This window comes from Mytilus californianus, unplaced genomic scaffold (assembly GCF_021869535.1).
Source record: "Mytilus californianus isolate M0D057914Y unplaced genomic scaffold, xbMytCali1.0.p SCAF_9, whole genome shotgun sequence".
Classification (NCBI taxonomy): Eukaryota; Metazoa; Mollusca; class Bivalvia; order Mytilida; family Mytilidae; genus Mytilus; species Mytilus californianus.
This window is the reverse complement of record NW_026262745.1, coordinates 35,177,211-35,192,908: the sequence shown is the minus strand read 5'-3', so window position 1 is coordinate 35,192,908 and position 15,698 is coordinate 35,177,211. Positions and strand designations below refer to the sequence as shown.

Genomic DNA, 15,698 nt, shown 5'->3' with positions numbered 1-15,698 from the left:
GATCTTACCATCATATTTTTTTTTATATGTTCACTCTGCTCCAACTTTGTTTTATTTTCTTTCAGTTCATCTATTTTTATTTGGACTTTCTTCTCCTTTTCTTCAAAATCCATCTAAAATTTAAAGGAAATAATCTAAATACACTCAATAAAAACTGTAACAGTTTTCTCAGGCATAACATTAAATTTAAATTGTACTGTACTGCAAACAAGAGAATTAATTAAAGTGGTAAAAAGATACATTATTGTAAAACTCGAACATTATAGTGCTGAAATAGAACAAGCACTTCATTTTAAGTCTCACCACTTCTTTCTATCAGCTTCAAAAGGAGAAGTCAATTCTTCCTATAATTCTGAATTATGTACAGTCGACTCCACTTAATTGCATACCGCTTAATAGCATAATTCGGTTAATTGCATAGTTTTCTCCTGCACAAAACCATTTCCCATTCATCTAATGTTAAATTGTCCGGTTATATGCATAGCTCTACAAGTGGCCTTTCGGTTTATTGCATAGAAAATAATCGCCATCTGCTTCTGCTTCTGCCTGATAATGGCCACAATCAACGAGCTGATTATTATGCCATGACTTAGGTGCGCATACAGACCCCCCTCCCCCCACCCCCAATTTGATAATTTAGTTCAGCTTTGTCAGAGAGGCTTTAAAGGCCTCGACTGACGATGCTGATGCTACCCCAGGAGGGAGAGCGTTCCAATCCCTGATCGCTCTCGGGAAAAATGAGTATTTCCTGTAATCACTTCTGGATGCTGGAATTTGGAAACTTTTGTCGTGCATGTTCCTCGACAGTCGTGTTGGTTGCATAAGACGACCTTCCTTAGTTACAGCCACTTTGTTGTTTTCTATTTTATAGAGCATAGTTAGATCTAGATATGCTTAGTTAAAACTGATGAGATTTTTGACTGGAAACAGCAATTTGGTGAGTATATTTTTCTTGAATGCATCATTATTTTCGTTATTATTTCATATTTACTTTTGTATTATTTAAATAAAGTTTTAAAACAGTTTCTTTCGTGTTTATATGATGGAATTTGATTTAAAAATAGGCCATAAAAATAAACCTCGATGTCTACACAGGTAAAGTTTCCCATGTTCTATTTTAAGCCTCGAGGTCATAAAAATGTCAAACAGGTAATTGTTGTAAAAACACTGACCATTCTATTTCAAAAGGTGTTAATAATTGATTGGATTTCAAACATTGTCCATAGATTACATTTGGGGTGAATTTTAAAAACAATAACGCCTGCTAATGATCGGTCATTATCCAATGTGAACTCTCGTAATTGGGCTTGGCCTTGGGGTGATCTGCATTTATGTTAAATATTACAGGCCATTTATATATGGTTAAAGAATTTCATACATCAATCATTTATTTTTAATATTTTATGAAAAGAGTATTTACTTCTAATTATTATATTTTCTCACTTTCAACACTTGTGTCCAGCAAATAACCCGCACAGGGCCCCATTACTGCTTTGCATATACGAAACTAACGAGGTAAAATAAACAGTGTTACTTCACTGTGCAAGCTGTAAATACTGCATATCAAAAGCAGTTCATTACACATCTATTGTTAAAATGATTATAAACTGTGTAGTACTGTTAAACAGTTTATTTTAATCAAAGCGTAACAATGTACATTGTACATACGGGTCATAGAAACAAAATCTATTTTTAGAATAATTTGTTTTATTTTCGTATCCCAGGTAAAGGAAACGTCGGTACGCAAATAAACTAAAACAAAATGTGTTTATAATCTTTATTGAAAGAATACAAAATAAAATAACATGTATGAGACTAGACATATAACTTTTATTAGAATAAATCAACATTCAATATGTTGTAAGTGGATTAGAGACGTTCCATCTTTCTTCAGGGATTTCCTTTACTGATCTGTTCTATCGATGTTATTTGACTCCGTAATTTGGCATTTTGGATATAAGCATACTCCGCTTTATTGCATAATTTTGTTTGACAAATAGGCTATGCAAATAACCGGAATCGACTGTACTACCAAAATTGTTCTTGCAAATAGTCAATTCTGTTCTAAATTTATCAAAAACTGCTTTAAAAATGATCAAGTATTAAAACAAACATTGGTCTGATTGAAATCAGATTCATCTGATTTAAAGTCAGATAAAGCAAGCTTTTTCACTTATCAACATTGTATTGATAACCTTGCAACTGTTTCAATAACTTTAGTTAGAATTACAAGAGAAATCACTAGTTTCAAGAAAATTGGTTAACACATGTTTGTTATTCATTGTTAAGCAGTAATAATAACTTTTCTAACATCTATGTTAATACATGTAGCACAATAATATTAAAAAAATATTGATATTATTATCCTGTTTCTTAAAGGGGCATTAGCTACGAGATATATAAAAAATTTAAAATATGATTTTTTTTTGTTCAATCATTAATGAAAGTGAAATAGTGAATTGTAATTCGCTTTTAACAGCCTGTATGGTTCAATTTAGTCAAAATAAGCTAAGAAACATCAATAATGAATTATTCACTTGCAAGTGAATAATTCGACCTCAATGAATCTGTATTAATGTGACCTTCAATTAAACCACTAGGCTAGAGATGGATTACGCATAAATTATGCGTGTTCAGTTTTTAAAAGGAAAAGAATGTCAACATTGAAAATGAAACAAAGGTAAATCATTTGATTGACTGTTTTGATCCACAAAAATTCGTTCATTCTTATACAGGTAAAAACGATGATTAACATATTTTAGACTTTTTATAATTTAGATATACTTTTAAATATATTATAAATCAATCATGATAATTTGAGTCTAATTGGGGAACATGAGTTTGACAGCCAATGCCCCTTTAACTGTGTTAAATAGCAGCAATAAAAATAAGAAATATGTTGATAATAAACTTTTGTGTGCAAGTTACTTTTTACCAAGGGTGTAGATTCAGAAATAGAAATTAAAATTCGAAAAAATCCTAAATTGCGCTTTTTAATTGAAATTGAAAAATGTGAAATAGAAGTACCTTACCTAGTAGAAATTATGTACTCTTCAATAGATCTTTTCGTTTGTTTTTTTAATACTAATATTCTAATATAATTAGAATTTAAATTTAAATTTTTTAATTTTTTAATTTGACAACCCTGCATACCATCTGGTATCCACTTAAGGGAACTCTACCAGCACAAAACATAGGAGGCGTTGGTTCAGCAGCTCTTTATTTATTCTAATATAAGTATATGAAATATTAACTGAATTTATATTGCTAAATCATAACATAACAGTTGTAAATACCGTAGAAAGGCTTGTATAGTCCGCGGTTTTATTCTCCAAAATTGGACCTTCCAGACGGGGTGCGGACTATAGAGTACATTAAGCAAGAAATAAGAGAAAAATTTCAATTTCGCAGTCGAGGTGGTTTGTTTACGTTCCGCCATCTTTGTTATTTCTATTGTAGAGGGCGCTCTTATCATTTTTCAAACTAGTAATTTTAACTCATCCATATTAATAAGTTATTTCTATTCAATATCAAATTAATACTGATAAATATAAAAACTAAACCTTTCATTACAAATTTCTCATTTCTTTTCAATGCATAAACTGAATGCATTGGTTGAAATAAACTGGTATCTGCTTGATTGAAACGATACAAACATAGTGAAAAAGACAACCGTAAACCAGCTTAGAATTTGTAAACTACAAAACGTAATCGGTTATTGTTCGTTCCGTTTTGGTGTTTCATACTGACTAATATGGTTTGTATTAGCTTAAGACCCTTCAAACATTAATGTGATAGATATATTAAAGACTGTTTTACAAAAGGATGGAACTGTTTTACTTTCAAAGTCGTATTATAGTGATATCTGTTATGTATGGATTTCGACTCTCACCGGTTAATTTCTTCTTTTACACATGCTTTTTAAACTTCCTGTTTAAACATACACAAGTTTCTAAATTGTTTTTTAAGTGAATTAAACTTATTTTAACAATCATGAAGCGTTCTAGAATCATTTACAAGCAGTTTCAGATTCTGTTTGATGATGGAAAACAGGTTTTTCCAAGAAAATACCGCAAACGACCGCACAGGATTTGAAATTACCGGAGTTTCATTAGACCTTTTCTAACAGTTACAAAAAGTTTTTTTACCTAAAATTTCGTGGGGAGAAGGGGGTGCGGATTATGTACCACTGCGAACTATACAAGCCTTTCTACGGTACTATAAATATTTATTTACACAGATCTGTCCAAAACTGAAGTAGATATTTCTAATATCAGGAAGGAAAACAAGCCTCATATATACAGAATTTGAATTCTGGATCAAATATCTTACAATTAATGTAACAAATATACATGAATTACTTAATACAAACCTTTAGATTTTTTCCTTCAGTAACCATGGTTTCTAGTTTGTTTCTTACACTTTCAATAAAACTTCTGTATTTTTCATCTGTTATTTCACATCCACTAAAACCTAACAAGAAAGTACAACTTATATTGAACTGCTAACATTTTTTTTTGGTTTATTTTGTTCCATTGGTGTCATTCAAAATGTTATTCAAGTCTTCTTTGCACATAAACTAATGATATCCAATATATACAATAAATTAAAAAAAAAATTTCAATAACTTTACCTAAGTTTGTAAAATTATAAACAAGATCCAAATCTGAAAAAAATTAACACAAAAATGTTCATTTAATGAACATCTACATATCATCACCATGTTTATCACTATTGCTTATGATTATCAGAAGTTAGGACCAATTATACATAAAGTTGCTATCTTTTTTCTATTTAAAATTTATTGTGAAAGTGTCATTTTAATCAGATATAGATTTTGTAAAATCTTTAGTTTGCCACAAAGTGTAAGAGTGCCACTTTTAATAAACAAACAGTGACCTCAAGATAGCCTTCAAGTCTTGTACCTAGTATTGTGTATTAAATATAAAGGGACAAAGAAAGCATGCTAAAAATATCTGTAAAAGTTTTTAATTCATCTTTTTAGCTTATATATTTTGTGTATATTATCATAACTTTTAATAATCAAGTTTATATGTAGATCTTACACAGAGATATGTATATATTGTTTAAACATGTTAACAATATTCACTGTTTTTACTTTTCTACATTCTATTTATGTGATTCTATTAAAATGTACCAAGTATTTTATATTCAACTATTGAGATTGTGTTATAATATTTCTGAATATACATGATATAAGTGACCAAACTTTTCATCCTATATGTCTATCAATAAAATTAACATAAATTTGAAAGTCATGAAAACATTCCATTTTTAGCTCACCTGGCCCGAAGGGTCAAGTGAGCTTTTCTCAACACTTGGCGTCCGTCGTCCGTTGTCGTCGTCCGTCGTCGTTAGCTTTTTACAAAAATCTTCTCCTCTGAAACCACTGGGCCAAATTTAACCAAACTTGGCGACAATCATCATAAGGGTATCTAGTTTAAAAAATGTGTCCGATGACCCCGCCTGCCAACCAAGATGGCCGCCATGGCTAAAAATAAAACATAGGGGTAAAATGTAGATTTTGGCTTATATCTCTGAAACCAAAGCATTTAGAGTAAATCTGACATGGGATAAAACTGATTATCAGGTCAAGATCTATCTGCCCTGAAATTTTCAGACAAATTTGACAAGCTGTTGTTGGGTTGCTGCCCCTGAATTGGTAATTTTAAGGAAATTTGGCAGTTTTTGGTTATTATCTTGAATATTATTATAGATAGAGATAAACTGTAAACAGCAATAATGTTCAGCAAAGTAAGATCTACAAATAAGTCGTTATGACCAAAATTGTCAGTCGACCCCTTTAGGAGTTTTTGCCCTTTATAGTCAATTTTTAACAATTTTTCGTAAATTTTTGTAATCTTTTACAAAAATCTTCTTCTCTGAAACTACTGAGACAAATTTAACAATACTTGGCCATAATCATTATAAGGGTATCTAGTTTTAAAAAATGTGTCCGATGACCCCGCCAACCAACCAAGATGGCCACCATGGCTAAAAATAGAACATAGGGGTAAAATTGCAGTTTTTGGCTTATATCTCTGAAACCAAAGCATTTAGAGTAAATCTGACATAGGTTAAACTGATTATCAGGTCAAGATCTATCTGCCCTGAAATTTTCAGACAAATTTGACAATCTGTTGTTGGGTTGCTGCCCCTGAATTGGTAATTTAAGGAAATTTTGCAGTTTTTGGTTATTATTTTGAATATTATTATAGATAGAGATAAACTGTAAACAGCAATAATGTTCAGCAAAGTAAGATCTACAAATAAATCGTCATGACCAAAATTGTCAGTCAACCCCTTTAGGAGTTATTGCCCTTTATAGTCAATTTTTAACAAATTTTCGTAAACTTTTGTAATCTTTTACAAAATCTTCTTCTCTGAAACTACTGAAACAAATTTAACCATACTTGGCCATCATCATTATAAGGGTATCTATTTTAAAAAATGTGTCTGATGACCCCGCCTTCCAACCATCATGGCTGACTTGGTTAAAAATAGAACATAGGGGTAAAATTGCAGTTTTTGGTTTATATCTCTGAAACTAAAGCATTTAGAGCAAATCTGACTGGTGGCAAAAATGTTCATCAGATTTAGATTTATCTGCCCTAAAATTTTCAGACGAATCCGACAACCCGTTGTTGGGTTGCTGCCCCTGAGTTAGTAATTTTACAGAAATTTTGCAGTTTTTTTGTTATTATCTTAGATATCATTATAATATCTAATATCTTATACTATTAATTATGATTTTAACCTTATTTTACATGATTTCCAAAGTATCAGTAAATACAGGTGAGTGACACAGGCTCTTGAGAGCCTCTAGTTTATTTAAGGACCAACAAACATCTCTGGGCTGTTCCATAAAAACATACATGATACACAGGGAAGGCACTTTGACAATGGGGTAACAATATATAGAGGCAAATTAAGAATTTAAACTTTTACAGTAAAAAAAACACCCACCCATCGAGATTTTGAAGTGCCTTCCCTGGGTCCCATGAACAGCCCTCTTGTCATACCTTCTTATTTACAGAAATTTTTCAAAATTATTTGCTTTTATCTTTTCTTCAGATGTATATTTCCTTCTTACTACTATAAATTTATTTTATACACATGTTAATGATTTAATCCATGAGATCTAACATTTAAAAGTCCCTCCATTTATAACAACCCTTTGGGAAAGATCTTAGACAATAGTGAATAGAATAAACATATTTACATTTTTAGTGTACTAACATATTTCTGAGTATTTACAAAAAGTTTCATTGACAGAAATGTTACCTGACCTTCAAATTGGTACTTGTCAGCAAACTGTTCTATAAGTATATTTCTCTTTGTAATATTGTTATCATGTACCTGTATAAAAAGTAGAAAAGCTGTCATTTAAATTTGGTTATGGGATTTTTTATTCACATTTATGTATTATTCAATTAACTAAAACTGAATTGAAAGATGCATTGTAAGATCATGAAAAATGTTTTACTGATTTTGAATTAATGCTTTAGTATTACATTCTATTTCAATGATTTTCAATCATATGGCCATGTTTTATTAGCACATAAATACATTCTTAGATAGAAAAATACATCCCTGGAGTACAAAAAAACCTGAATAATGCCAAATAACATTGGTATTTAGAGCTAAGCATGTTTTAACCAAAGGTAAAAATAACATCAAAACCCTGGAGTTACCTTAACATTCAGTTAAAACTTGATCAAACTACTCTCGTTTAAAATGTATTATTGTTATACCTTATCTTATTTGTACAATAATTGAATTCTATGATGTATGTGTGTGCTTAAGTATTAAATGGCTGATTTTTTGGTTTTTGTTCATTTTTCTTTTATTTCTGATAAAGAAAAATTGCAAGGCAAACAAGTCAAACAAATCTTCATAAATCATAAATCATTGATGAATACTGTAAATTCAGAAATTATTGTGAGATTTTTATTAATGGGAATAATATGACTGAGTGAGAATCACAATAATAACTCACATTCTGATATATGATACATGTATCTGTATGAAAATTTACTGTCAGAAATCGCAAAAATTAATCTCGCATTAAGTTCAGTCTTCAAAAATCCTGAATTTACAGTAATCTACTTATGGTATACAGATTGTTTTTAATCATCCATTTGTTTATTACAAACTACTGATCATGAAGTTTGCTGTACATTCATTACTTGTTTAGCATTTAGCAGAACAAAATTACACACTACTTAATAATGAAGTTAACTAGCTTACCTGAGCCTCCTGTTCTAATTTCCCTACTTGAAGTAACAGGTCACTTTTCTTTTTATTTAACTGCTCACATTCTCTTTCTAGTTCCCTGCTTTGCTGTTTAAACTGAAGTCAAATATTACTTAGAATCTACTATTAAGCTAAGACTAAAGTATAATTTTTTTTTTTGGTTTCATTCAGTTTTAGTTGTAATGTAAAAGAAGGGTATGGTGTATTCATTCAGGACTTAAACTCCTTACAAGCACTTGATAAACAGAAACAAAGTAACAGCACTTTTATTGCTTCTCTATATCTCAAGGCTACAGCTCAAACCTTACTACAAGTTCAAGAAGTCTTAAAACACAAATAAAAATAAACCTTTATAAATCTGTTGCTTGTGAAGTGCTTTTCTGGAATAACTTTTATCAAGAAAATTCAAACCCAAAAGTTTGAACATCGTGGATGTAAAAACATGAATATGAGAAAGCTGTCTGTCCAAAAGGTACCCAAAAAGAATAGCCAAATTCATCCAAGGTCAACTTTTGCTTAATAATTTCTTAATTTATCAACGGATAATTCAAAAACAATTATGCTGTTTGTAACACTTGGTAACACTATATCTGAGCATTGAACACTACATCTGAGCATTTGCTACATCTGATCATTGAACACTACATCTGAGCATTGAACACTACATCTAAGCATTAAACACTAAATCTGAGCATTGAACACTATATCTAAGCATTGAACACTACATCTGAGCATTGAACACAACATCTAAGCAAAGAACACTACATCTGAGCATTGAACACAACATCTAAGCATTAAACACTACATCTGAGAATTGGACACAACATCTAAGCATGAAACACTACATCTGAGCATTGGACACTACATCTGAGCATTGAACACAACATCTAAGGATTGAAGAACACAGATGCAGATTTATGTCAACATATCACAAACTACAAAGGGCAAAGAAATACTTGCCCAACTATATCATAGTAACATAGACTTTACATACATTTACATAATTTATAGCTAGTTTGGAATTACCTCATTGGTGTATTAAACCTGTAGTTTTTTTACATCCTTGTCTTTTGGTTTATGGTGGACAGTTGTCTTAATGCAATCATACCACATATCCTTACATTTGCTAGATAACTAAGTTGTAAATACCATAAGATAAATGGAGGGATGGCTGTTTAATTTCCAGTGGCAATTATTACATGTACATTCAGTAGGAGAACCAATTAAAGTGATATTATCAAATTACGAACACTTTTTTGTACTAGAACAATACTCTAAGCTGGATTTACAACATGCTATTTCACAAGGAAACAGTCTACAGGAAGACACCTTTACATAAGCAGAACATTGTCCTGACTCCAAGCCAGCCAGTCTTTGTTGATACCCTAATTAACATCCATGTGCTTGGCAGATAAGACACACGTACCAATTTTCTAACATTTTTATTAAGTCCATCAAGGTTTATGACCATAAAGTATCTTTTAAAGAGAGGGTACACATGTCAATAAATCTGAAATGTGTTTTTTTTTAAATTGGAGCGTCGCTGAAGCCACCCTTATTTGATGTCTGCTCTTTGGATCCCCCTAACAAAGAGTTCTGCTTGCATGCCAAACGACTAAGAGGGGAATATGAGGTTTCATCAAAATCAAATACTTCTGTGATATCTTAAATAAGTTCAATGGAATTTACAAATTATTTCAACCAAGACAGACAGTTAAGCCTAATGAAACAAAGATCGGTGAAGACAATGGTTATAAGCATATATTAATGAAATTTTACGAAAGATTTATTTTTTGCTTCCTAGAACAGGTCTTCAAAGGTAAAACGTGATGTGTTCATAAGCTGACTAGCTGACACAACAACTGAATGTTGGCATCCCTATTTTGACTCTTTATTTACAAATTGATTAATCACGTGCTTTTGAAATGATCGGATCATTGTATGCAATAGAGAAGCATCTATGTGAGAAAAATTTTTCGAGGAATAACTCATTTCGAAGCGGAAATGCTGACCATAAATTTGCGGGAGCAGTAATTTGTTTTTTTATTTTAAAAAGACTTTGGCTCCAAAAAAAGAGAGGGAAATCCAAAGAACTAGGAATCAAATTGGTGTGGTCTGACAAGATGAAATTGGCGTCTGCCGTACAATTCTGGTATCTATGATATGGAAATAAGATAAGGCTATCACAAAGCCAGATACATCCCCAAAAAAAAAACAACATTTTGAACCTTTTATCAAATATTAAATGATTATCAGTACAAAAGAAAGTTGTTTTATGTTGGAGATACATACTTGAGATAAAGTATCTTCTCTCTCCTGAACTTTGTTCTGGAACTCAGCTAAAACTCTCTTCAATTCTTCAACTGAACCTGTTGGGGAAATTAATGATCAAATTATGTCTATATAAAAGTATGGAAATTTTCTATGATTGCAAATGAGACAATTATCCACCAAAGAACAAAAAAACTACAGGTTATATAAACATAAAATACAAGTGTTAAAAATTAGCTAACCATTTCCCACTTAAAAGGCCATTTCAAAATTTAAACATAAAAAGACAGAAATAAAATCAACAATTCTACTGGAAGATTTCAACCAAAAATTTGACTAGAAATAACACTTGGTGTTCAGTCAAATAGGTCAATTTTGATAGAGTCACAGTGACATCACAAATGACATTTCAAACAAAAAATATAGTAGACAGTAAGTACATATACATCATCATATCAATTCATCAATAGAATTAATATAATGTTGAAACAAGACCAATAACATGTCAGGACCAGTGTCACTGCATGCAATTGATTGAGATTACATGTATAACAGACCATAACTGATCATTCCCAGACCAAATATTAAAATCATTTACTTCATTTGAAGCCAAAAAAAATTTGACTAAGATTTTCTATGCACGAGTGTTGTAAAATTTCAAACTATTGCCAAACATAAAGTGGCTACAGGGTAGATGTAAAAATTGCTTACTTCCTACAACTGAACATTATCAAGCTGATGACCAAATATCAAATCATTCCCTTCCATAGAAGCAGAGAAAACTTTGACAAAAATTTTCCTTTTACAATGAATGTTTCAAACTATCGGCAAACAGGGAGTGGCTACACAGCATAAGTAAAAATTGCTAACTCGCTACAACTGAACATTATCAAGTTGTAGACCAAATATGAAATCATTCCCTTTCATAGAAGATGATGAAAGTTTTCTTTCAGACGGATGAAGTTGAGCAGTTACCAGACCTGCTTCCGCCTTCGGCGACGAAGGTAAAAAATAAAATGGAAGAATTTAATTTATTTCTATCAAAATAGTGGCACATTAAATCCTCTTTTACCTTGAAATTCATTTTCTATATTCTTTTGTAATTCCTCTACAGTTCTTTCCATTTCTTTTTTTTCACTTGTATGCTTTGCTGAAAAAGAAATTAGAACATAAAATGAATTGGAGCAAGCATGTGAGGGCTGTTCCATTAAAATGGATGTGGGTGGGTTTTTCCCACTATATAAATAAGATAATATAGTGTACAAGTAGTCAGCATCATTCCCACTTGATTGTGAATCTGATGGCAGTTTATTGTAGAAAATAATCATATAAAGTCATGAATGGTACCATCTTCGCTAGCCAAGGGTTACGATCCAGTCCCTTCCTCTCCACCCTTGGCAGATTAAGATAGAATTTCAGATCCATGAGGTAATGATTTCCATTGGTAGCAGTTGTAACTGACAGCATCCAATCAAAAAGGGCATTTAAGATGATCATGTGTAAATGTAGGAAATGTAAATAAACAATTGCCACATGCTGATTGTGCAACATGTCTTTACCCCCAAAACATACGACGATATTTAGTGACAATTTTAAAGCTCTTAATCAACTAATAGAAGTTCTTGGGTATGTTTCTAGTGCAAATGTTGGAATGTCAATGTATATTTTCGGTTCCAGCTTTACGAAATTTCAAAATACTAGACGCAACCATTTTTACACCTCAACACTAAAGAAGTGCTGCCATTGGTCAAGAGTGATGTAGTAAGAATGGGCATGACTTTTGTCTACCGGTAGTTGGCCTAACATTGTTATCACAAATGTTGGCTTAATCTGCCAAGGGTGGAGAGGAAGGGACTGGATCATAACCCTTAGCTAGCAAAGATGGAATGGTACCAACCTTAGTCTAGTTTATTTTCAATAAGATTTTTTTTTAAATTTTCTGTCCCAGTCGACATTACATTTAGACGATTAAATTTCCAAGTGAAAAAAAAACCTAAACTTTTAACAAATCGGCACAGGAGAAAAAAATGCTTTTAAGTCATAAACACTAGCCTAAGAGATCTTGAATTATACGTTTTTTTCAAAGCTGAAGATAAATAATACTAAGAGTACGAAATAATATAATAATATTAACTTTTTTGTAGATCTTACTTTGCTGAACATTATTGCTGCTTACAGTTTATATATATCTATAATAATATTCAAAATATTAACAAAAAACTGCAAAATTTTGTTAAAACTACCAATTCGGTGGCAGCAACCCAACAATGGGTTGTTCGATTCGTCTGATAATTTCAGGGCCGATAGATCTTGACAAATTAAACAATTTCAACCCATGTCACATTTGCTCTAAAAGATTTAGTTTTTGAGATATAAGCTAAAAACTGCATTTGACCATTATGTTCTATTTTTAGCCATGGCGGCAATGTTTGTCGATGGATACAAACTTCGGATACAATTTATAAACAAGATACCCTAAGGAACATTTAGTTAAAGTTTGAAGGTAATTGGCCCAGTAGTTTCAGAGGAGAAGATTTTTAAATGTTAGCAAACTTGATGAACAAATTGTGTAAAATTGTCTTTAAAGGGCAATAACTCCTTAAGAGGTCAATTAACAATTATGGTCATATTAACTTTTTTGTAGATCTTACTTTGCTGAACATTATTGCTGCTTACAGTTTATATATATCTATAATAATATCATACCTGCCAACCTCTGAAACCTTCAAAGAGAGAGATCTCCCCCTCAGCTATGACAGCTGAGGGGGAGATTTTGTGCGAACGACATTTTCAAGTGAAATATATGACCTGTTTATTTATTCATCTACTATACAAAAAAAAGAGTTAATACATACACTTTTTTCTTCAATCATGGTTATATACCTTACAAGGTGTGTGTCGTTTGTTTTATTTCATTTTCATCATCTTTGACATTTGTGTCCCATCAGGCCAGCATATCACAAAGATATCTCGGTTTCAAGAGATCTACCTGATTGTACCTTATGGTGCCTTATAGTTTTGAACAATCAGATTTGTTCAATACATTTCTTATAAATTTCAATTTAAACATTGAATAATGGTATAGAAAATATCTGGAAAACAATACAAATAGGGACTTACTGTGCCCCTCTTATTGCTAAGAACATTAAACAATAAAGTTTGCAGGTTACTAAAGCACTATTGTCAACTAAGTGGCATTTAATCTATATTTTATAAGAAACGGTTTGTGCAAATTTACTCTGTCTATTGTTTACAACAGAAAAATAATTTATTTTTGAAAATATACACTTACTTATATTATTTTGTAGTCTGTAGATATCATCCGACTTGGCACCAATTTGACTCAATTTGTTCTGAAAAATATTTAAGTTACATTACTGTTATTTTCCTAATCTAACATTGCTTTCAATAACTGAGAGTATTTATTTATACTTGTCAAGTAGTTTCAATGTTGCTGTCTTGTTTGCCATATATGGGGTGTGATCTAGATCTGCTGTTAACATGTTCTACCAATGAAAAATTCAAAATCAAGGATTGAGTGCTCATATATTAAACATATAAAAAGTTTCAACATTGAATGGTCAAGTTCCTTTTTACCTGTGTCACCACCGCAGAAGGTTAAAGCAGGTCTAGTTACTGCTCGACTCTGTATGTTGGTTTGTCCATTATGGGTAGGAAACTGTCATTAAAGTTTTCGTGGCTTCTATGAAAGGGAATTTTTATGCAGCTTGATAATGTTAAGTTATAGCGAGTTATCAATTTTTACATCTGGAGGGTAGCCACTTCCTGTTTGACTTATTGTAGAGAGTAAGCAATGTTTACCTTTACTGTGCAGCCACTTCCTGTTTGCTGATAGTTTGAAATTTTACAACACTCATTGTACAAGGAAACTATCAACAAAGTTTTCTTGCTCCAAAGATAGAGAATGGCCAGTTATGCTTCAGTATACATGCAACCTCAATCAATCACATGCAGTGATAGAGATCCAGACTTGGTACTGGTCTTTGTTGGATTAAGTTTTGGTTTTCAGATCATTAGTTATCTGTTGATTTCAATCACAGCTTGTCAAAGACTCCACGTGATTCAGAATTTGACAAAGACTCGGTTTGATTTAGAGTTTGACATGAATTTTTGTCTGTTTATTTTCAATAATCCTAAGGTGACCTCTGGAAACATTCATTTTGTAACGGTAATTTTGGATTTCTATTTTATTGACATTTAACTAAAATGTCTTCAGCAATATGGATTTAGTGCACCCTTTTCAATACCTTTGATCTTCCAATAATTACATTACATGTATATTTCATTATAATACGTTAATTTTATTGACTAACAGCAAACTCGCGTCAGTCTGAAATTAACCTTCATTTCAAAATGAAATGTAAAAATCATGACGACACATACTTCCATAATAAAGTACACAGGTAAAAAAGAGAAAACTTGATAGAAATCGTGTTTTCATGATCCTAGCAAAAAAATGTAATTATAAGTATTGAATGCTCCTTTTAGTAATTTTATAGGGTTGTAAAAGCTTTGACTGTGTTCACATTTTTCCATTGAAGCGTGATTGGTTGATTTCAACGCTTTCACACCCCAATAAATTTACAAAAAGAAGAATTCAATTCTAAATTAATCCTTTATTCATATAATGCGAAAGGAGTAGCGCTCAAGATAAAACTATTAAAGCTACTTAAAATGTTATTGGATGACTGGGGCATGACCCTATATGCTTACTTCTATTGGATCCAACTTAGATACTATACTGTTTACTGATTCTTTGGATGCCATCAACTTTGATTGGACTTCATTCAAATCACCTTCAAGCTGAAAACAGACAGAAAGCATTGCAGGCTAATAAATGTATGCACTGGATATCTACATAAATGATAATAATATATGTCAAATAAAAATGTGTGTGCTTACAATCAACAGACTGAACTTCAATGAATTAACTGAGGTTTCCTTCTTGGCATGAAAGTTCTGTGTGTAAATAAAAATGGCAGTCTTCTGTAGCACAAACCTTAACCAAAACACAAGAGCATTCTTGATTCTACGGTGCATTAAATGAATGCTAGTAACCAATGATTTCTTTCAAAATATTGAAAAAAAGTTTCATAAAATTCTATGAAGGTTTGAAAAATTTATTTATG

The 15,698-nt window shown here is 31.5% G+C and overlaps 1 protein-coding gene across 1 annotated transcript in view; it reads right to left on the bottom strand.

Moving 5' to 3' along the window:
- Positions 1-15,698, bottom strand: part of LOC127715627 (DNA repair protein RAD50-like) — a 93,183-nt gene that overhangs the window by 63,351 nt on the left and 14,134 nt on the right. Inside the window, exons 9-16 of the mRNA XM_052221731.1 lie at positions 15,283-15,372; positions 13,841-13,901; positions 11,621-11,698; positions 10,570-10,646; positions 8,272-8,373; positions 7,311-7,380; positions 4,373-4,473; positions 9-113 (exon numbers count right to left, since the gene is read on the bottom strand). Of these exons, the coding sequence (XP_052077691.1) occupies positions 9-113; positions 4,373-4,473; positions 7,311-7,380; positions 8,272-8,373; positions 10,570-10,646; positions 11,621-11,698; positions 13,841-13,901; positions 15,283-15,372 (684 nt within the window). The remainder of the gene's footprint in view (positions 1-8; positions 114-4,372; positions 4,474-7,310; positions 7,381-8,271; positions 8,374-10,569; positions 10,647-11,620; positions 11,699-13,840; positions 13,902-15,282; positions 15,373-15,698) is intronic.